At 29.5% G+C, this 23,814-nt stretch overlaps 1 protein-coding gene across 1 annotated transcript in view; it reads left to right on the top strand.

Annotated features, from left to right (window-relative positions):
- The first annotated feature begins 306 nt into the window (after positions 1–306).
- LOC103581019 (trichohyalin) overlaps positions 307–23,814 on the top strand; it is a 52,899-nt gene continuing 29,391 nt past the window's right edge. Inside the window, exons 1-4 of the mRNA XM_008562993.1 lie at positions 307–2,566; positions 15,120–15,269; positions 19,403–19,499; positions 20,735–20,790. Of these exons, the coding sequence (XP_008561215.1) occupies positions 1,787–2,566; positions 15,120–15,269; positions 19,403–19,499; positions 20,735–20,790 (1,083 nt within the window). The 5' untranslated portion in view covers positions 307–1,786. The remainder of the gene's footprint in view (positions 2,567–15,119; positions 15,270–19,402; positions 19,500–20,734; positions 20,791–23,814) is intronic.

Raw genomic sequence — 23,814 nt, 5'->3', positions numbered from 1 at the left:
TACCGTAGTGTAACTTTGCGGAAGATATAGTCACTTTCCGTATGCTATGCAACCGATTATCCAAAACATGGATGCGTTTGGTTGATGGTGGTGGTGACCACGCGACAATATTGAACTATATGTAAGAGAGTGTTTGTGACGGATATATCAGTAGTGAATACCACACGGTAATCCTCTGTCTTGCATTCTCCTTCTCAGAACGTATACGTATACGGTATATTATATATGACAAGCGCATGTGCACAGATGTAGGGTGGCCCTCTGTGGGAGCTTGCGGCGCACGCGGACATTGTCAGTGCTCGCGGATCCGTCGCGGCGTCGATCGAGCCCTCTTCCACCTAGCGACGATAATACGTGCCGGGCACCTCGCTGGCATTACGAGGTCGTCCTGTGGGCGATCGTCGCCCAAACGAAGGCCAGCGACGGAGTCAGACCACCAGGGAAGACAAGGAAGAAATGACAATGCATTTAAAATATGTAATTTGAATTGGTATCGTGCGATAGTATTTACCTAGAGGAGTAGAGTAGAAGTGAAAAAAGGGTTTAAGAAGGAATAAAAAGAGGTGGAAGAGTAGTAGAAGAGGTGGAGAATGAAATCGATCGGTAGCTGGCCGATGCGGGAAAATTTTAAAGCTATCGGATTTTAAAATCGTGAGTGAAATAAATTAAGTGAGGATCTATGTAATGATGAAAGACGTGAGTGTTAGCGATAGACAATAATGCAATAAATTAGTATTTAAAAACGAAAGATAGTTTGTGAATATCGTGTGAGGGTAAAGAAGAGAGGCGTGGGACGAATTTGGGTGTTCCTACAAAGTGACTCGAGACGATGACAGGGTTGGGGGTGTGATTAAAGAGATCCTCCCATGTTTTTTTCTAAATTGCTCGATTCAAAGACTGATTATCTTGAATAAACAGAACAACTACCTGTAATGTATTTAAAAGTCCTCCTGTGCTGATACTAGTTGACGTAAGTAGGACAGATATGTCGAGTTTAGAGTTTAATTACCAGAGAGTGTGATTAAACCTGGATTGCTGAATAAAAAAAAGGGCCTGATGAATTTGTAAAATAGTTTTTTTTAAAGTTTATATTGTTTGTAAAACAGCAGAATACAGATGAGTCGTAAAGAGAATTCAAATTGGGCAGCCAGACTTGGAGTGCCTCGACTTTCTTCCACATCAGTCGGATGAACTTTTAAGAAAAGTGGATCTCTAAATGGAGGACAATTAAAGGTCGATCAATACCAAGACAAGAGCTGTAAACTTCCGGTTATGTACAAACGAATTGACACCTTATACTAAACACGTGACACACACATACACATATATACATATTTATATATACATGAATATATAGAAACACATGCGATCGATAAAGACTGAAAAGCTTTCAATGCACAGAGAGCTGATAAAATTCATAAATAATGAATAAGTCAATATCAACATCTTGTCAATAATTTCCAATGACTGAGAATTCAGGAAGCGAGGAAGGTGGCTTTTTTAAATAGATATAAACACATGCAGGTTGTAAGACTAAAAATAAGAAGATGCCGGTTTAGAGTGAGGGCAAGTTGGCTGTGTGTGCGTGAGACCAAGTGAGACCGGAAGAGACTCTTGCTGTCAGAAAAAGAGACGAGAGAGAGAAAGAGAAAGGGGGAGACAAGTGGGTCGCCTCTCCCGACGTTAAAAGTGAGAAAGTCGATTGTTGGATGAGAGGGTAGGGAGTTACAGAACTAGTTGAACAGATAGAGGGAGGAAGTAGACACACAAGTAGAACTAGAAAGATATGTCCAGGGATCCTTACTCCTCTAGTGTGGTTGGTCCAGGCGGCGGGACTAGATCACCAAGAAGTGGAAGACGTGTCGGTGAGCTTCCAACGGTTGATCGCAGTCCATCACGAAGTTATGCTAGCGGTCGAGGCAGTCCTCTGGGTCGTAAACGCGGCACCAGAAGTGGAAATAATTCACCAGAACATCTCAGCTACTCTTCCAGTTATCATCATCACCAGCTGAGCAGTCCATTTTACTCACGAGACGAAGATTTAGGCAGTCCAGTTATGCTTGAAGAACGTGGTAGAAGTATGTCCACGGGTGCCAGTGGCCACCACCGTTCCCGAAGCGCTTCCAGACCAGCCATGTCTGGCTCAGGTGTCTTATCTGCCCGATACACCAGTTTGGATCGGGCTTCCGCTGGTATCCTTGATCATGATCGCGAATTCGTACCAATTCGCGATCCCAGGGAACGCAGCAGAGATCGAGGGGGGCTTTATCTCGATGACGACATTTACGGGTCTAGGTCAGCGAGGCAGAGCCCAAATCCCCATATGCTCAGGGACGGTGGTATGTACATTGGCGAACTTCAGCACCAAAACAATGATCTACAACGAGAACTGGGTAATCTCAAAAAAGAGCTTGAACTAACCAATCAAAAGCTTGGAAGTTCAATGCATAGTATCAAGACATTTTGGAGTCCTGAACTCAAAAAAGAAAGGGCATTGAGAAAAGAAGAAAGTACCAAGTACAGTCTCATCAATGAACAACTTAAATTACTTAATTCCGAAAATCAGGTGCGTTTTTTTTTTTTTTTGAGTTTCTATTTATTGATTTTTTTTTAATTTTAATTTTTAATAGATTGGGCTAAAAATATTACAGACTCAATTAACTAATTGACAAGTAGAGATTAAAATTTCAAACTGCATTAAATTATTTTTAGCTCAGTGTTTAATGTTTTTCGATAGTCTGATTTTATAACTCATATTTGATTCAAAACGGAACGAAATCAAATCAAATCAGCATATACATGAGAAATAATTCAATAATCAGAGCGCCACAAGTTATAACAAAGGCAAGCTATCATTATTACACACACCCAATTTTATTTTATTTCAAGTGTCCCGTCTGTGTGAATACTGCCACACGTGGTTAATATTTAAACACTTTATGAGTCATTAGCATCCATCAGCATGCCAGTCAAAGACTCGAGCATTCCCAAACTTTTTTTCACAGCTCATCTGTATGTTTATAAATATTAAAAATAAATAAAATTCATGTATGCTAATAGTCATTCATAAAAGTTGATAAATTGTATTGGGATAAAAAAAGTTTAAAAGTTTCTTTTAGCTTGTAAAGCTTATCAAATAAATCTCTTTATATGCTTCAATTAATTCCCCAAAAGAAATTCACTTACTAAAGTGGATGCTCAGTCGCTGAGTCATGATTTTTTATCAAGCAGTTCTCATCAAACTTTCGGGTTTTTTTCCCTTGGTAAAGTTTATGTTTTTTTATCAATGTTATCATTTGTAACAATTAGCTTTATTCATAAAGTGAAGCTGTTACATTATTTTTATTCAGTTTGTTCCGGATTATTTGAGTTTCAAAGTAAATATAAACTATGAATTGTTGGTTCCCGTGGGAAAAAGTGCGTTCTAAAAATTTTCATAACCGTGAACTTCAAAATTTGTAACAATTCTGAGCTTTGAGTTCAGGCATCTTATTTTTGGAACTTGAAAACTTTAAATAGTTTGAATAATTTTGAACTGAGTATTTTATAGAAACATTTTTCTGAATTTTTTAAACAAAAATTTGAAATTTTTTATTGGAAAATTTTTCTGGTTTAAAGAATACTGAAAAAAAGACTTTAAAACCAATTATGCACGTTTTTTTGACTTTTTATAAGAAATTCAGAAAAAATTTTTGAGGTGTAGAGATTGGAAATTTTTCTAAAGTTCTAAAAATAATCAACTCAAAGTTTAGAATTGTCTTTAAATTTGAAAGTTCACTGTTATGACTTTTTTTTATATGGGTTATTAAAATTTAATATCAATGTTGTGTAAAAAAAAAAATTAATAACCCAAGTAGCACGGAGACAACTTTAAGATTTGATACAAATTTTTTTTTATGTCAAAGCCGTGTTTGTATACATAATATATAAGAACGTTAGTCCTAAGAGTCATAGAAAATTTGACTCATAGATAGTTGGGGATGGCTTAAGATTTTCGGCTGACATACCAGCATCTATTGCGAAAAATTTCATAAATCTAGTCATCCAGTAGAATTTCACATTCTAATTTTTTCTATTTGTGTTCTTTTTTCCGTCTTAAAATAATTTCAATTAAAAAATCATTTAGATGATTTATTTGACCATATAAATTTACTTTTTGTCGTCACTTGTGTGTCTTTTAAGCATAAATTTTTTCGGTGATATAAATTTCCAATTTGTCAACATTTTGGTGCCTCATTGTTAAGTCAAAAAGCAGCCTCAAAAATTCTATCTTATAGATATCACACACTCGTTTGTTACTTGGGAATTTCTGTAAATATTTCATACATATACATGCATACTTTAATAACTTTCAAACACTTACACTTAAAGTGAAGTCACCATGAGGAATTAAGTTAAATAAAATTAAATTGAAGAACATATACAATTAATTTAAATTATTAAATTCTTGTCTATGAAATAATTCTTTAATTTTCATGTTTATTTTTCATTAAATGTCAGTTGAACAAGCAGCTACTAATAAATCGCAAACATTTATTTTCAATTGCTTTCTTTTATTTTTTATCAATAAAAGTTATGATCAATATCAAACTCTTATCAAAATTAAACATTCAGTCGAGGAAAAAAATTATAAAACTCAGTAATTTGTTAGATAGATAAAAATATTACTTGACTGCATGCTCGTGATAAATTATTTATGCAAAGTACTAATTAATTTTGATTGCCTTAATTAATACTAATGTCTGTTTTTAATATCTTTACTGCAATAAACGTGATGAGCTGAATAATAATAATAAAATTATAACTGAAGGATAAATAATTAAAATAGCAATGAGTTAAATGAGGAATGAGTAGAGCCACGTGTGACCTAAAGACCTTCTGTTCTTTACATCTATCAATGTAAGAATAAATGTTCGAGTAGGTCATGAGGTCAAGAAAATAGAAGAATGTAGAAAAAAATAGATCATTAAAAAATAATATCTATGTAATGGTGCGATTAGTAGAAAAGTTTTAATGCTTTCAAAAACTTCAATATGCGACTAGAAAATTACGTGATGTAGGTCACAGAAAAAACATCACTTCCGATTACATTGAATTGTCCTTCTTTCTTTACTACAGCGGTCAGTTTTTTTTCTAAAAAAAAAATAATTATATTTTTAATGGAATTTTGATCTTTTAAATTTTCACGTAAATTTAAGTTACAAAAAGTAGAAATTTAAACTCCATTGTAAAAATTCGTTAAATAAAAGTTATAAATTCATTTGTCTTGGTTAGATTTTTTTGAATACATATACGGAGTAAATAGAGAATTTTTTTTTTCAGCGGAGTGATTTCAAAGTGATCTGGATTTTATTTCACTCCAATTCGGAGTTTTGACATTAAAATAAACTTTCCTGAGTAAATTTAACTCCGAGAGGATTAAATAAATAAACAGTCATCCGGTCCATAATTACTGCGGATTTTTGCATTCGCTCCGCAAATTTTCTACAGTGCATCATGTTACTGAAATAGATAAATCGTAATGAATAAAGTAGACAAATCGAGTGATGTTTTGTGGTAGGAAATATTTATAGTATCACCTATAATTATTTTATAGAAGTAATAAATGTTCGACCAATAAAAAATCGATTTGTTAACTTATAAAAGATATACAATCGTGACGACAAATAATTGTGTATATGGACACAAATGTACGCGCAAATCCACATAAAGCAGGAATAGAACAATGTAGTTAAGTCGCTTAGATCTATTTTGTTGTATTACATATATATTGTTGAGAAAACACCGTCGGTGCGAGGGTTCGTGGTTATTCGCGTGTACCGTCGGCCACTCTCTGCTACCAACGTTATATTTAGGCCGATCGATGAACATCTACATATATAGATATATCTTGTACACTTTAAACAGCCACGATCTTTGTAAAATACATGTTACTTATTTTTATTCGGATTATTTTTATTCATTGATTTATTTATTTTTTTATAAATTATAACTTTTTATCTACCTTAAAAAATTTATATAAAATATCACATTAATTATATGTTGTGTTATGAGTATGCAAATTAAATCTAGATAATTTTTTAGAAAATTTCACATCACGATTTTTATAAAATATGCAAATTTTATCGCTTGCACAAATATTAGTTTTAAAATTTTGCATTTAATTTAATTAATATGAATTTTTAATATCGAAATATTGAGAAAAATGCGAATTATTAAAAATTCAATTTCATAAATTTACAATTTAAAATATTACATTTTTTTTATTCAAAGAATTTATCGAAAACGGTTTGGCGTAAGAAAAAAATTTATTTTTTTATATCTTATGATATATTTTTATTTTATGAGAATTTTCAGATTTAAAAAATGTATTTCGTCTGAATCAAATTTTTTTAAAGTTCCAAGGTGATAAATTATATATATATATATATATATATTTGCTTCCTATGAATAAATAAAAATACGAATACGAATTTGTCATCCAAAAACTTTATTTTTTCAAAAGTTTTGATTTTTACCATTGGCTTCTATAAATGTTGTTTATTTATATTGACATATAAAATATAAATCACATACCTCTTTATCTTTCAGAAGTTTAGTATAAAGTTGTAATTTGTAGATGTCGTAGATCGACGTTTGATGTCAAGGTTTTTAGTGACGCAACGCGCAAATCAAACGCTAAGTAAAAAGATTGATTCAGTGTTGAATAAAACAGTAGGTCCATTCTCTTACGAATTTTTTTTTTCTAAATACATACTTCAATGATTTAATTTTAAACGTATTTATATTTAAAATTTCATTATTACTTTTTAATTTTCGATTAAATTTTTTATGTTGATTTAATAAAATTTATTTGACTTATCAACTGTCAAATTAAATATAAAAATGAAATAGAAAAAAATTTTGACCGATTTTGCTCATCGATAAAAGAAAAAAAAAATTTTTACGTGTGCTATGAACTCTAAAACTTTCGCAGTCATTCTGGCATTCTCCCAATGAGAAAAGTGAAGCTGACATATAGGAAGAGGGAAATATAAATAGCGGAAACTGATAACCCACAGGTTTTCTCTCGTTTGCCAAAATTTCACATTACAATTTCAGCGATTACGTGCGAGATACAAGCCAGGAAATTAATTTTCATTTCCTACTTTCTCCAATAATTTACTGACTAATGATCTCGAGTTCTTATACAAAAACTTTTTCAATGAATTATATAATATTTACCGGATACAATAATTCATTCAGTATTTTATTTTTTATTTCATTGATTACTCATGATTAGAGCATTTAATTTAAGCGGGATCGGTGGAAATACAAATAATTTTATTGGCAAACTATTTTCAGTTGTCGAGCAAATATATCATGCTGACTACGTTGTATGTCACCCATGAATATCACGGACACGTATTTTAATGAGGAAGTGGCTGGTGACGTTTGACGAAGTATCACTTCTACTCAGCAAATGCACCTTTTTTTAAATTTTTCTGTGCTACACATATGTTTGTATATATGTAAAATACATTGTATATACATATGTACTAAAAAATCTCATTTCAACTTATCATTCTTATCCTTTTTGCATTTCTGTCGTCAACCGTGGGATGAAATTTATACTTTACAACTACACCAGTTATTCTATTATTTAAAATAACAAAAATGTTTAACCTTTCAATAAAAAATTATACTCTTGTTACACAGAAAAATAGAATTTTTTTGCGCAAATAATTTTTATTCGCCTCAAGAAAATTTTTTCTACTCCCAAGAGATCTTTTTTTTCTGTGTACTATTTTTCAAATTCTTCAGATATTTATTTCAAAAAATTAATGTACCATTAAATTATAGTACTTCATAATTTTTTATTTATTTTCAAGAAATTATACTTAAAAATTTTTCAATAAAAAATTTTTTTTCTTTGACTATTAATTACATGTCATATTAATATTGAAAGGTAGATCAATTGGTACTTATACAACTGTGGGATGATAAAATGCTGAATATACTATTAAAGTTATGTCATGCCCGTTGATTTTTTTTTCCATAAATATATTTTTCCGTAAAAATGGTTGGGAAATATAAGAGAAAAAAAATCGGGCGGTATTAGAACTGTGCTGTGTACAGTATGTACACGGAAAATGGGTCAACTGAAGGAAAAGAGCAGAGGGAAATAGGGCGAGCGTTTGGGAGAGACATCGAGTGAGAAGGAATGATGCAGAGGCATTATTGAGCGACTCTGTTTCTCAAACACCCTACTATTACTACTCCTACTACTACTACTCCTACTACTTTACTACTACTACTACTACTACTACTACTACTACTACTACGATTACTATACTACGTGCCCTGTTTGCTTCACTTTTAAACCTCGAACTGATACTCAACGGTCTTGTCGTAATATCTACTGCGTTAATAAAATCATGGGAAATAAAAGTTTTATAACAAAAGATACTAATTTATAAATTATACGCAACACAACACCTTCATTAGCACTTTCGTATTTTACTCCCATTAATTATTAACTTTTATCATCTTAATAAACCATTTATTTTTATCCTATTATATATATATCTATTTTCATGTAATTAAATTTAATGTCTGACACTTTATCATATGAATAATCCAATTATGTTTTTATCAACTTTCAAAATATACTGTAAGATATTACTTTCGTGATATGAAAACAAAAAAAGTGCAGAGGATGTATGTAATTTTCTCGAATCGCTGACAATAGTTTTTTTACAACTTTTATCTGACGCTTTTTCTTTGAGAGACGTCTCTTTGAATTTTTTTTAATTTAAGCTAATAGTAGCGCATTTTTAAAAATAAAATTTTTAGAGGCACCTAAGTCTAATGTGTAATTAAATTATCATTGTAAAGAAATTTAAATTATTTTTAAACGTACAAATTAATTGTATGAACGTTTAAAATTTACTTTTGACGTAGTAAATTTAATGAATTATATTTTTATAAAAAGTTTGAAGTGTTCTCAGTAAAAGTCGAATTAGCAGTCGTAATTTTTTGATGTAGATAAATAATAATCAAAGAAAACGTTTTATTATTCTCATGGTATTAACTGGAGTTAATTCGATGTATGCTTTAAGTGGACGATAAGCTTCCACACGTATATGTTTAGGTCTCAGAATGATCGTTAAAGATTTAAAACAGGGTATGAGTATAAGTAATAAACTCAGGGGAACCGTAAGGAACTAAAAGTACATACACTCCTTTAACTTTAATGTCATTTTCTTTTTCTCAACGTAGGTGTGACTTTATCGACGGTTTTCCATGCTTTCTTAACACAAGGGTCGACGCGACATTGCAAGCACTGCTGGGGTGGCTTTAGTTCTCAGAAGAGGATCGATCCTCTCGAGGTACAATGACCTCACAACCAGACTCTTTTTTCTTCATACTATAATAGAATCTTAGACTCTCTTATTTCCCTGAAAGTTAAAAGACTCTCCAGCCACTCTTTGACTTTCTGTTTTCATGTTTTTTCTCATGCGTTTCCTTTAAAGCATCGGGGTTTGCCGTAAAAAAAATAATACTTTTTATATTTCGATGAATATATATTTATATTGTACAATCGATATTCGGTATAAAAAAAACATTATATCCACGTCGAGAATTTTTTTTTACTTACGGTAAAGAATAAGAATAGGGTATGTAAGACTTGTATACGATATTTAATAGGATCTGAAGAAAGGCTTCGCCTTAAAAATTCACAGCCCATTGCTCATTTCTTCTTCTTATCTATTTTTTTTTATTTTATTTATTACTCATGATATTTGAAAACATAATCGATTAAATATATCGATTTGTTTTACGTTTTTTATTTCATGATATTTAAAAAATATTTGTGATTGCAATTTACTGAACAAATTTAACTTTTAAATAAAATGGTAAACCGTAAAATTTAACTCATGGATTTTTAAAATTGAAAAAATTCTCTAGACAAATACATAAAAAAAAAAAAAGATCAATAACGTGATACTAAAAATAAAAAAAAATATATTACTGATAATAAAAAGAGGAATACATAATCTGGTTATTTTTAACATTAAGTCAATTTCTCAAAATTTATTCAAATTCATTAATTCATGACACTATATTTATTTATTTGTATCATAAAACAAATTTGACGTAAACGAAAATTCGAATATTAAATTTATTGCTCTGTAAATTATTACTATTATGATATATTGCAGATAATTGAAACTGAAGTATGCTTAGTCGAAGATCTATAAAAATATCGTACTAATTGATATGCTAAAGAAAAATGAATTACTGTAATTTATTTAATTTTTTCAACCATTGCAAAAAATTTGCAGATTAAATCCGGAGTAAATTTGGACTGCATAACTGTTTATTTATTTAATTTCCCTGAAGTGAAATTCACTCCAAAGGGGAGTTTGTTTTAATATCAAAACTCTGAATCAGAGTAAATTTGAATTAAAATAAAATCCGTAATTACTACGAGTTTACTCCCAATTTTTTACAGAGATTAAAATTTCTTATGGCTGTCAAAAAAAATATACGATTACCCAGAGAAATTATTCTCGTTTGAAATGCTACAATGTCATGGTACAGCGGGGCCATATTGGCCACCCGCAGAAACTGAAATGAACCCGTGTAAAAATTACCGTGATCGTAGTAAAATTGGCAACGATAGTATCACAAATTACTGTGACCATTGTAAATTTTACTATGGTTATAGTGATTTTCGCATGTGTTTATTTCAATTTCCGTCAGGTGGCTTTACTTTGACACCATAGTATTATAAACAAGAATAATTTCTCCGTGCAATTTACATACAGGTTTAGATTATAAATAATAATAATAACAAATAAGCTGATGTCAAGTACATTTCAATTAGAATTTTATAAATATAAAAAATAATTGTATTTAGCACTACGAAATTATGAGTAATTCGACTTGTGTTATATGATTATTATACACTGATAAAAAAGTTGACTTGATTCAAGAGCGAAAATTTTGAACCAAGAATTCCATTTTGAAGAAAATGATTTTCTCTTGAATTAAGTCAACTTTTTTATCAGTGTATATACTTTTTTATTGTTTATATTTAAATGTATATATTAGGGTTATTAAAAAAAAACACTTTTTTTTTTCTCACAAACAGGTTCAAAAGTTTCATTTAGATATAAGAAGATGCCTTCGAAAATTAGAGCTCTTAATATTAACATTAAGAGATTCCGCATTGCACTTTTCTATTTTCCATAAGAATAACATGGGAAAATTTTTTTTTGCATCTTCTGATTTTTATAATTAGCTAACGATGCACAGTAGAAAAAATCAACAGACATATTTTTGTAGGAAATTGAATGCTCTACAAAAAAAAGTCTCTTATCATTTTTTGATAAATCCAATTGTTCAAAAGTTATTCGAGGTTGAAGTTGAATTTATATTAAATTTTGAGATATTTTTACTTTTCCGGCGAAACTATCAGACTTATCACAAAATATCATAGGACTTTTTTTTGTAGACATTTTTATTTCCTACAAATTATTACTCATAAAGTTTTTTCGAATTCCTGATTCTTTTCTAGTTATTTCCATTTTAATCTCAAGCTCATAAAAAAAATAATCTTCTGATCGATTTTAAGTTTTTTTTTTAATCACCCTAGTATATATACAATAAATATATGACTGTATCAATAACCGTCAACAATATCACAAACAATAAATGGTTGTATTTCTTTTCATTCACTAAATGGTTAAATTGAGTCACTAATTGAAAAAAAAAAGGTCAGTTATTTATTTTTCCGAGTATTGAAACATTATCTATTGATAAGTTGAGCATTATAGACAATAATTCCACAACTAAGGTACGAAAGTTTCTCGTTTGCTTATGACTAAGGCGTCTTATATTTATATGCTATGAATACCTATGCATTATATTTTCTCATACAATCGATTATAAGTGACCCTGATTTAGTTAGAAACTTAATTCATTGATTTGATTTCTCTAAATAATTAAATTAAAAAAAAAAAAAAAAAAAAAAAAAAGATGACTATTCAATGCGAAATATTAAATCATAACTTGTTTATAATTTTATGGGTATAATTGCATCAAGTAATATTTAGTATACACTGTTAGCTTGTTTAGTAACCTGAAGACACAATGAGACAGGGGTGGCATCGAACATCACAGCCACCAAGGGGTTGATGCCTCAAGGGAGACTTAGCGTTCCGTAATAGTCGCGACAGATATGTATTGACGTAATCTTAAGCGCTTTTATCTACGTCATTCAACTTAAATCTGATTACATTTTATTAAATTTATCTTAAAAATAATGAAAAGTTATTTTACTTTATTAGCCAGGTACTTTTTACGCATACTCTAGCTTATTTAAATTAAAATTTTTATCTTAGCAATTTGTGCGGAAGACAAATTATTTTAAATACTTATTTTGCACAACCATAAATCTTATTGGGCAATCATCCCTAAAAGTTTGAAAATAAACTCTTTGGGAAAAAAATTGTTTTTAGTCAAAACCAGACGCATCGATCTGTTGACATATAGTTACTATCAACTAATTATAACCACTTATTCGCATTCACCACTAAACTATTGTGACGTCATAAGCTTACCGGGTGTGGCCTCGACGCCGTGACGTCACGCTCCCGTTAGCCTGGTATGGATGAGCAAGAATAATCGGGTCAATCGTTGCACTCTCTGACTGTCCAGAATTTCCAGGCCCTTAATATAAACTGTCGCTCACTCTTGATACCCATTTCCCAAGTCATTCTTTTTTTTACACGCAAATATTCATTAACTTTATATATATGTGACAGCCATACATACAGACAAACACATTGTATTGTATTGTATATAAATTATTCAATTTATTCCGTGTGTAACAACCGAAACATGTTCCCAAATTATTTTATGACATCAATGACCCTTTTTATTTTTATTTATGTCTTATTCAATTATTAATACTATTATAGTGATAATAAAAAATTAAATACACGATGAAATTATTTTTGCCTCAAATACTACACTGTAAAAAATTGGGAGTAAGTTCGGAGTAACGGATTTTATTTCAATTCGAATTAGTAAAATTCATATTGTCAAAATTTTTCTATGGCCATAGTAATTTTTCTATGTGTTGATTTAAATTTCTGCAGATGGTCTACATAGTCCGGCTTTATATGACACCATAAAATTTCAAACAATAATAATTTCTCATTGTAGAGAAAATAATGAAATTTAAATTTCAAATTTTTAAAACTAATATTTCTTACACTGTGAAAAATTTCCAACAAATTTTACTATGGGTGCATTGTAACCCCGGACCATAAGAAAACTGGCACAAAATTTACAAGTGTACCATAGTAAACGTATGCGCATAGGTCCCAATCGTATCGCCTGCGCATACCGTTTACTATGGGACACTTGTAAATTTTGTACCAGTTTCCTTATGGTCCGGGGTTACAATGCACCCATAGTAAAATTTAATGGGAATTTTTCACAGTGTACTATAAACTTGAATGTGATTTTTTGATATGAATTATCGTTAGAGTTGATAATTAAACAGGTTGTTATTAATGTATAAATTATCATAGATTATTCGGCAAGTATTCGAATAATATAATTGCATTTATGTTTAACAACGATTTGACATAGATTGATATAATTCCCAGTAGGAAATACTCTATTGCATTCCCGGTATTTACTGTACTCCCTTGTCTATCGTACAGGGTTTAACTCGGTAACCTGACGATTGTATGAGTGCTATTACTGCACTGGACGAGTGTAATATTGATGCTTGTTATCAACTATACTCTAGAACACACTGCCATTGCGTTGTATGTATCGTTGCAATTGTTGTGACATTGCATGCGAACCATACTATAGATTTACTCAATCGCTAGGCAATTTAATCTGACATTTGTTATATAAGATTCCAACCTTGGTTTCTGTTAATTGAACCTCCATCAGATGGCTCTGAGTATCTCGCGCCTCTCGCAGTAACAACCTGACGTTCGTTTTAATTTATAAAAATTTGATTAATTGAAAAGGAATTATAATTAACATTGCACTAGATCACTATGTCATTGCCGAAATGTTCATATTTGATTATGATCAAACTGAGTCCGTTCCATAAATGTAATTCATACTCAGGAAAATCTCTGAATATTTAATGAAAAGATCTGGGGTCTTGATGAGCAATCGCCAACGAGTGGTGGTAATTATAAAGCGCAATAAAAGCTTCTCGCTCAGTTATAGCCGCCGGAGAAACTACTGGCTGTGTATTTTTGCTGCTACAAGCTGGATCTTCTTTAAGATCTACTGAACTGGTGGAGGGTGAAATGACACAAGGTACAAGCTCTGTACCAGCAGCTTCCTATTGAGGATATAATCAAGATACGCGAATATTAATTAGCTTTATACAAATTTTTTTAAGAACTTGTATACTCAAAAACGCGAATAATGAAAAATTAAGACAACAAATTAAAATTATTTATTACGCTATTATAGTAAAGAAAATTTTATTTAACTCATAAATATTGCTTTATATATAGAATATAATTCAGTATGATTTTCTATATTTTAATTTATATATGAGTACAAAGGATATGAAAAATAAGAATCAATTTCCTATATTATAAAATAGATGAAAGTCTTGAAGTTAGTCAAAGGTCGAAATTCGCAAAAAACGGGCCACGATTCAGTATTGGTTGAAATTTACGCGCGCACGTAACGCGCTATTCAAATTTCTAGTAAAAATGAATTAGTAGGGATTACATTTGTTTTTTAATTTTCATTATAAAAATTTGAAATAAAAAAAAAATATTATTACCCTTAGTCCAATTTTTCATCATTTTGTAGTCAATTTCTATACTCGTGTGAAAACAAACATTTTTTAGGGCTAAAATATATTATTTCGTGTCTTGAAAAAATTTTTATTTCTATTTCATAATGCGATATATTTCTTACGTTAAGAAATCATTTTTTTCTGTGTGTAGGGTTAATTATTTTTGATACTTTTATCTCATAATTTACAATGTTTTTTCTTATTATCATTTTGATGCTACGATTTATACTAGTGTTACATGTCTTATTATATTATTTGTCTTGATTGTGTGTTGCAGAAACAAAGTATGATGGTAAGACAGTTGGAGGAAGAATTGAGACTGAGAATGCGAGGACCCAGCGTAGAAATGCAGCAACAAATGGAAGTTCTTTACAATGAAAATGAACATCTAACTCGAGAAATAGCAATACTGCGGGACACAATAAAGGTAAAAAATAGTTTAATCAATAAGTTTATTCAAATTTCAAAATGAGTTAACAATATTGATTTTCAGTGCTACAACTATTGCATTGTTGTGTACAAAAACCTTTAAATTGAGTTTATCTTTATCATACATACCTGCACAATAAAAGTGTTTTCCACAAACAACATCAGTATCATGTGCATGCAGTTTACAGTAAGAATAATAATAATAATCATAACAACGATAAGAATAGAAGAATCTGAAGGAAAATATAAAAAAAGTTTTATTCAAAAATAAATCTATAATATACAGTACAGTAGTGGAAGTATTTTAGGTCAGCCGAGAATTTGCTAACGAGGCTGCGGCCTCTCAAGCTGTCCGGGATTATGAAAGTCCTCACAAAAAATACTAAAAACTGGCATAATGCATTGCGTTAAACCACAAACTTCCTTCTACTTTAGCTCTCATCATTTTTTTTTTTCTAATAATGAAAATCTTTTTTTTTTTTTTTTCAAATCAAACTTTTAATTTTCATTTAAACATTTTTTTTAACAATACATTAACCAGCCTTGCAATTTTTTTCACTTTTTACGTTCAGTCATTGGTAAACTTTTTTTTTAGCGAGACAAAGTTTCCCATGTTTTATTTTATTTCCATAAATTTTAAATTCTTAAAAACTTTGACAAAGTCAAATTTATTTTTAGTATTTAAAAGTAATTTTTAAAACTATCAATCTAATTTTTTTTTTTCTAAAACAAAGACTGAATTGAATGAGATCCAAGAGAGTGTACTAAAATTTTGGCATGGAATTTTGTAAATCTTAAAAAGTCATTGACCTAAAGGTAAATGAACAGGTGAAATGATCGTGTCGAACTTTTGGCACAAATATCACAATTGTTTATGGTACATTTAAAGCCTTTATTCTCTCGACAAATATAGTTTTCCTCATACGTTTTTAATCTTATGAGCATGACATGTTTCTACAAGCCGCTGGTGAGACTCTTCCGGCATCTTGACGGTTCTGAGTTTAGCGAAAGAAAACTATACACGTAATGTAATGATTGTGGACTCAGTTCTCTGTCGTTACTCAGGTCAACCAGTTGTGACGTACGGGAAGCAACTGGTCGCCTTTGGCTATCAGCCAGATTATGCAGACGCTTTCTCGTACTGCTGCTCATTATCGTATTTCTCGATTATACTTGCCCTCTCTCCCCTTTCACTTCTCATATACCTTTCCTTAAATCTCAACGGTTGTAAAACCCCTTGAAACTCACCACGAGTCCAACGTAAATTGAAAGCTTACCGACCTGCACTCTGTCACGTTCCATCCTACGAATTCCAAGTCACGTTTTCTATTTTTAATTTTTTCAACACAACTATTTTAAACTCTAGTTTTGAAAACATGAAAATATATATAATAGCGAAGAAAGAAACAAATTTTTCACCCACAAATTTTCCTCTTATGTTCTATTTTTTTAAATGAAAAACAATCAGAATATTTCCACCCGCTGTCTCTAGTATATTATTTTTGATACTCGAAAGATAATATTGACATATTTGTGTAGTCCAAACATTTTAACAAAATGCGATATTTATGAGTAGCGTGATTGATGATGGAGAGATAAAAAAACATATAATACATATTTGAAATGTTTTTATGCTGAAAATGATGGAAAGATTTATCAATATGATGATTCCATCAATTTTGTCCTCAGACGACTCATACCTATATGTGCATCATAAAACTTTTAAAACTGAGGATGAATCACTGCTGTTCGACAGTCTCTTTCATCCTCTATAAAACTAAGCCATTCATCTTTACGACAATAGAAATAAAAAAAAAAAAATAATAACTAAATTATTTCTATTTATTCTAGGTTCCACTGCAAAAAATTTTGGTGCAAAAATGCCCCTGAGAACTTTACATGACCGTATAGTGTAAAATAAAGGTGTAAAAAATTATCGGTGTAACCTACTTTTTTACACCATTCCGTGTTACTCGTTATAATTTTGATTAATGACCAACAAATGATATTGAAAATTTTATTTAAATATTAAATAAAGTTTCGAACATTTAAATATTTTTTAAATCATTTTTTTAAAATCAAAATTATCATAAATTACACATTCGCACGCTTGACAGAGTAAACATTTTTAATTCACACCACCAAAATTTAACACGATATTTAGTGTAACTTTTAGACCACACCGAGTAATCATCTAAATTTTTTAAAAAAACCATTCATAGCCAAATAATTAAATTACATTTAAAAATAGTTGAATGTTATCTGTAAACATGATTTTAATTTAAAAGCAATAAAGGGCATAGGAAAATAGGTTTGGTGAGTCCGCCTCCGGCGAGTATTTTAATCATATTTTCCGGATATGTAGGTACTATTGAATTACTAAGATTCTGAAAGATTCAGACCCCTTTTTCCAATTGGTTTTGTAATTAATGAAAGTAAAATATCAAAAAATAATTACTTTTTAGGAGGAACGACTGTTTTTTTTTAAATATACAGACGTTACATCTTAATAACTTGAAAAATCTTATTTTTTTAATGAACCAACTCTAAAAGAATAACAACAAAATACATTTTTTTAAGAGATCGATAAAGTCAAATGTTAGGGATTAACGATTTATTGCCAAAAAAAATTTTAATACTATATGGCTATTTGTCTTTTAGAAAAACTAATTGGACCTAAAGCACAATAAATTTGTTTAGTAAATCCTAGATTAGAAGGGTAATTTTTTTTTCATTTTTTTGGATACTAGGAAATCTATTACGATAACGATTCTGAAATATCTGCGAGGGTTAGCTGGTCATCTTTGTCTATATAAATGTTTTAAAATGTTAAGATAAAATATTAAATTAGTAATTTGACAAATATAAAATTATGATAATTATGTTGAAGGTAAAATATGTGTTTATATAATATAGAGGACATTACAAGGAACAAAAGACTTTCATATTATGTAGAGTTATTCCTAACAGGAGTAAATCTACGGGTCACTGTTCATGAAAGTCTATAGACAGAAGCATCCTTCCCTAATCTGATCAACCCTCGTCCATTAAACGCATTGTCATAAGTTAAAAAAAAATTCTTCATGGGACTTTTTATAGTTTTTTCTACTAGAGTAGACTGTAAGAAACAAAAAATGTTTATATTGTGACAGTTATTGATAACAGGAGTAAAGTTACGGACAACTTTTGATGAAAATATGTAGGCAGCTTCATCTGCCTCCATCTGCTGTATGCCTGAGATTCAAAGTAAACATTTTTCTCATACTTTTTGGGATGTTTTCTACTGAAGAACACCATAAATAACAAAAAACGTTTGCATTATGTGGAATTATTTTCAATATAAAAAAAGTTACGGGCGATTTTTTGCAAAAATATGTACATAGAAAGCCCATAGTCCAAAACTGCCGATTCGGAAGTCGAAAAAAAATTTATTCTCGTATTTTTTCGAGTTTTTCCTGCTAGAGGACACCATCAGGAATAAAAAATATTGATATTGTGTGGAATGATTTCTAACAGAATTAAATGTACAGGCCACTTTTCATTTAAACATAAACGCTCTCATTCTTTTCCATTCTTCTCATGGTCAACTTCCAATAAAAATTTTTTTCAACCTTTCAGATTTTTTTTTTAATATTAAATATTAAATTTCAATATCATGTTGCTGATAAAGTTATGAATTAGATTAATTATTATGAAATAGATTTTTCAAAATAATATTTTAAAGTAATTTTTAATATTGCGAAAATTCATAGTCTGAAATTTATCGTTTATGTGGGTGAGATCCACCGTCGAGAATCTATTTCTAGCTTAATTGCATTTCTGTCGTTAAAGAGGCGTCATAAATTCGTTAGAAATGGGTGTTAAAGTATTGGAGTTGACAAGCGTTGCTGATGTTACCATCTTAGACACTTTATAAAAACAAAACTTATTAAACTTTACTATTACGCACCGCATCCATATTAATTTATTTTTCCCACTGTTTATTTTAATTACACGTATATATATCGCGTGCTAATGAGCAATTATTTTAAATTCCTTTGGAGATACTGTACATGATGTGATCTGATTAATAAAACATATGATTGAAGATAATTACTATTCAAATTAAATAATTACCATTTTTTATTTCAGGAGCTCGAACTGAGAATAGAAACTCAGAAGCAAACACTACAAGCTCGTGATGAGAGCATCAAAAAGCTCCTGGAGATGCTCCAAAACAAGGGGATGGGTGAGAGATTAAATTTTTTTTGTATATTTTTATCAATAGGTTTTTAAATTTTTTCTTTTTTATTTGACAAAAAAAAGCGCATTATAAGTAATGAATTTTTTTTATTTATTTAAAAATAAACATTAAAAAAAAATTTATACGACACATTGACATATAAATAGAGAAAAAAATTTTTTTATCCTCATTTTTATTGCAGTATCAAAGAAAAAACATATAAATATAAAATCAGGTCGCGGGCGAAATATGTAAAGTAGATGTAAAACAAATGAGAGAAAATGAAATATCGTGCGTTTTTAAATGTTCAAGAGATGAAATATAAAAATAAGACAATGGAGATAACTAAGATATTATTTTTTCCTTTAAATTCCGAGCACGTTTTACTTCTTACGTGATACGAAATGACCGTCAATTTTATGTTCAGTCAGATCACGATAAATTGACTTACTGCTTATCAATTGACGTCAAAAAATTTTATGAAATATTTTCCGGGACAATATTCAATGTACAAGCACTTGTAATTTTAAGTATGAACTGCAAGTCGCATCACTCAACATAACGACCAATTGGTTTATTCTAAAAAATTCGTAAAAAATTTTTCAGTTAATTTTTTTGTCAAATTCAAATTAGCGGGAAAACGTTCGTTGAGTTGAAGAAATGATCATTAGTCAATTTTTCGCTGGTCAATTGTCTGACAATTTCTCTGCCTTACATCACTACTCGTAACTAAATAAGTTATGAAAATTTTCATTGATTATTTTATATATAAATTCTTTCTCGCACTGTACATCAATAAATAAATAGACATCAGAAACTCATAAAAATGCTTTTCCTAATACTCAATATTCTCGAGGAAGGTTTTACATCTCAATATTGCGGATCATTGAAGTAAATTCATCTGAATCCTTGTGACTTCCCTTCATAACGTCAAATATGAATTTCATTTTTTTTACCCAAGAGAAATTCTAATATATTTTTATATGCATTGCGCATTAAAAAAAAATATACATAATATTTAAATACTTTTAATGTCACTTACAGTTACTCGTAGATAAATAAGTATTTTAAAAATAAAAACAACAAAAAATTTACATACCAGTTACTAAAAAAAAAAACTTATTAATATGTCAGTCACATATAATAATAATAATTTTGAATTGAAACAAAAGTCCACCCATAATAATTAGTCAGGTTTCGAAACAATCTCGCGAGCTTCTCGTTACTTTGTCGTGTTTCAGGAAAAGAGGAGGAGAGGATCATGTTCCAGCAGATGCAGTCCATGGCCCAGAAGCAGGTCCTTAAACATTTTCTATCCTAGTAGTATTAAATCAATATTCACCCAAATCGTAATATATATTTTAACTAAAACTATTTTAATTATAATCATAACTATTGAAACAAACGTAAAAAAAATTAACATATCACGTAAAAAAAAAAAAAATACATTTTTGTATTTTACACCGGGACGCATATTTATGTATACTTAGTAAGCTTGCACGTAGTTATTTTGTTGCGCTATGCATTCGCTTCATCTAACTATCCCAGATATACATTATGATAATTTTTTGGTAATTTAAAAAATGATACCATTAACAAAAAAAATAACACTTAATATTTAAATAACAAGTACTGAGATAGTTATGGAGATTAGGACGCATCATTCACATAAAAAAAAACCATTAGCAATTTTTTTGCATTAATAAACAGTCTCTAGAGATCCCCGATGACAGTCCAAAGCTCAAGAGGTAAAAACACGTTTACGCAAAAAAGGCACAAAAATATTTAAATATCTCAAATACATTTCAAACATTTTTGTCCTTAAATCTGCATACATTTTATTGTATATAAATAACCTTTCAATTTTTTTATTCTACTTATTATTATATTTATTTATTTAATTATATTATTTCATATGAATACTGGCTCTTACTTCTGTTTAATTATATGTTAATCACTTTTATTTACAGCATTATGCATATTTATTTATGTAATGATCATTACTCTTTGAAAACAATTTCTTTTTGCACTTGACAAAGAATTAAATCACTCTCTCTTTTTTTCTCTCTTTTTCTCATTATAAATAATCTAATCTATATATATATAAATACAGTCTAAGCTCCTTAGAAGTAATTCCCCCTATCAAGCTTTTCGTTAAGACTTTGAAACTCCCCCACTACTCCGGCGTTTCAATTTCATAACTCGACACTCGTTATAAGCAACACCCATGACAAAAATTTATTTTGTACACACTGTAAAAAATTTGCCAAGTGAATGCGGATTCAAAGAAAATCCACATTACTCTGGAATCATTCCGCTGAAAAACCACTCCCTATTTACTCCGTATGCAGAGTGATTTTTTTTCAAACTTCAGAACTTCGAGTGACGAAGTCGAATTGAAACAAAATCCGCAATTACTCCGAATTCACCTCCGATTTTTTACAGTGTAATTATCGGTATAGTGTATTACACTTTCATCGTTGCTTATAACAAACGACTTGCGACTACATATACGCGACTCAAAAATTTTTTCCCAACTCTTTAGATGATTGCTTATAACGAGCTTGGATTGTATATATATAAATATTACCATTGCAATATTTCCTATTTTCCTTGCTTCCATTTGATCTTTATACACATACATTTTATAAATATTATATATATATATGAATATATATATGGTATATAAACATGCGCCTCACGAGCACTTAAATATGTTCGCACGTTATGACTCATTTTAGCGGCGGTATGTGTGCTTTAAAACTTGCGTCAATCCTCCGCCAATTCACAACACTTTTTATCCTTATTCACAATTTAATATTAAATTCGGATTTGAAAAATTTTACCTTTTGACATATTTACTATAGTATATTTGTACAGTATGAAAAATACTGTACGCTGGAATTTTTTTATGAAAAATGAAAAAAAAAAAAAAAAAAAAAAAAAGTTAATAGATATTAAATGCTTTCGAGATTAAAACTTTTTGAGCTGTAGTTATTTTCCATAAAAAAATGATTTCAAATCCGAGTTATGCATTTTCATTAAAATATTATTATAATTAATGTCTTTAATTTTTATTTAATCGTTGCATTAATGTGTATGTGCTCGTTAAAGATCCTAGGATCTAGGTGGAGGTTTCTCTATATGTGTGTCTAGAAGCCATTCAACGAACAATGAAATCGATAATTTTTTTTTCATTATTTAATTAATATATATTTATATATTTTTAATTTTAAATATCAAATAAATAGAGAGAAGAGAGTTCGAAGATTGCGTTTAGTTATTTGCATACGTCTATTACACTCGCTCTCGTCACGTGCTAATCACTCATATATATATATATATAATATATAAGTATATATATGTATATGCAAATGGACTTATTCATGTTTAAACAAATACTAATTAAATCATTGAATTTGATGATTTAATATTCATACATTAACATATGTAGGAAATCTAGATATGAACAAATTATTTACATCAAATTTGATGTTATTTATTTATTTAAATGTTTAAACATGATTAAAGTATGTAGAAAAAAAATATTCACCATTAAATCAACTTTCATTGAAAAAATTTTTCTTCTTCAAAAACCATCAAACTCATTTACGCATAAATCACATTTTCTATATCAGTTATTATCAATTAAAATTCCTCATTTAAAAAATATACTCATGCAAAAAAAATTTTATGACTGATTCTTTAGGTATTTTTATTTTCTTATAGTCATCTTTTGAGATCTCACAAACTTCGTAATTTTCGATGAATGCTTCAAAAATTTATTTCCTAAAAATAAAAAAAAAAAATAGTATTTCTATAAAATTTATACGACATATCTGTACTTATTTACCTGTAACAAATTATATATATACACTGTAAAAAGTCGGAAGTGACTTCTGATTTTATTTAAATCCGAATTCACTCCATCACTAAAAGTTCCGGAGTTTGAAAAAAATTACTTCGTATAAGGAGTAAATGTGGAGTTTGTTTTTTTTAGCTGAGTGATTTAGGAATGAACTGAAATTCATTTAAATCGCATTCACTCCGATTTGAAGTTTTAATATTAAAATAAACTCTCTTTAGGAGTGAATTTTATTCTGAACCGGAGTTTCATTATCAAATAAACTCCCCTGAAGTGAATTTCACTTCAAGAATTTTAAATAAATAGTCATCCGCTCCACCTGTACTCCAAAAATCTGCGTTTACTTGAAAAATTTTTTACATTATAATAATTATATTTCAATTAACTTGAAACATCAATTTAATAATAATTTTGCAAGACTTAAGAGATGAATTTTTTTTTAATTAATCAAAAATT

Source organism: Microplitis demolitor, chromosome 4 (assembly GCF_026212275.2).
Source record: "Microplitis demolitor isolate Queensland-Clemson2020A chromosome 4, iyMicDemo2.1a, whole genome shotgun sequence".
NCBI classification, from domain to species: domain Eukaryota; kingdom Metazoa; phylum Arthropoda; class Insecta; order Hymenoptera; family Braconidae; genus Microplitis; species Microplitis demolitor.
Note: the sequence above shows the minus strand (reverse complement) of the source record. Positions and strands in the feature narration are given on the sequence as shown.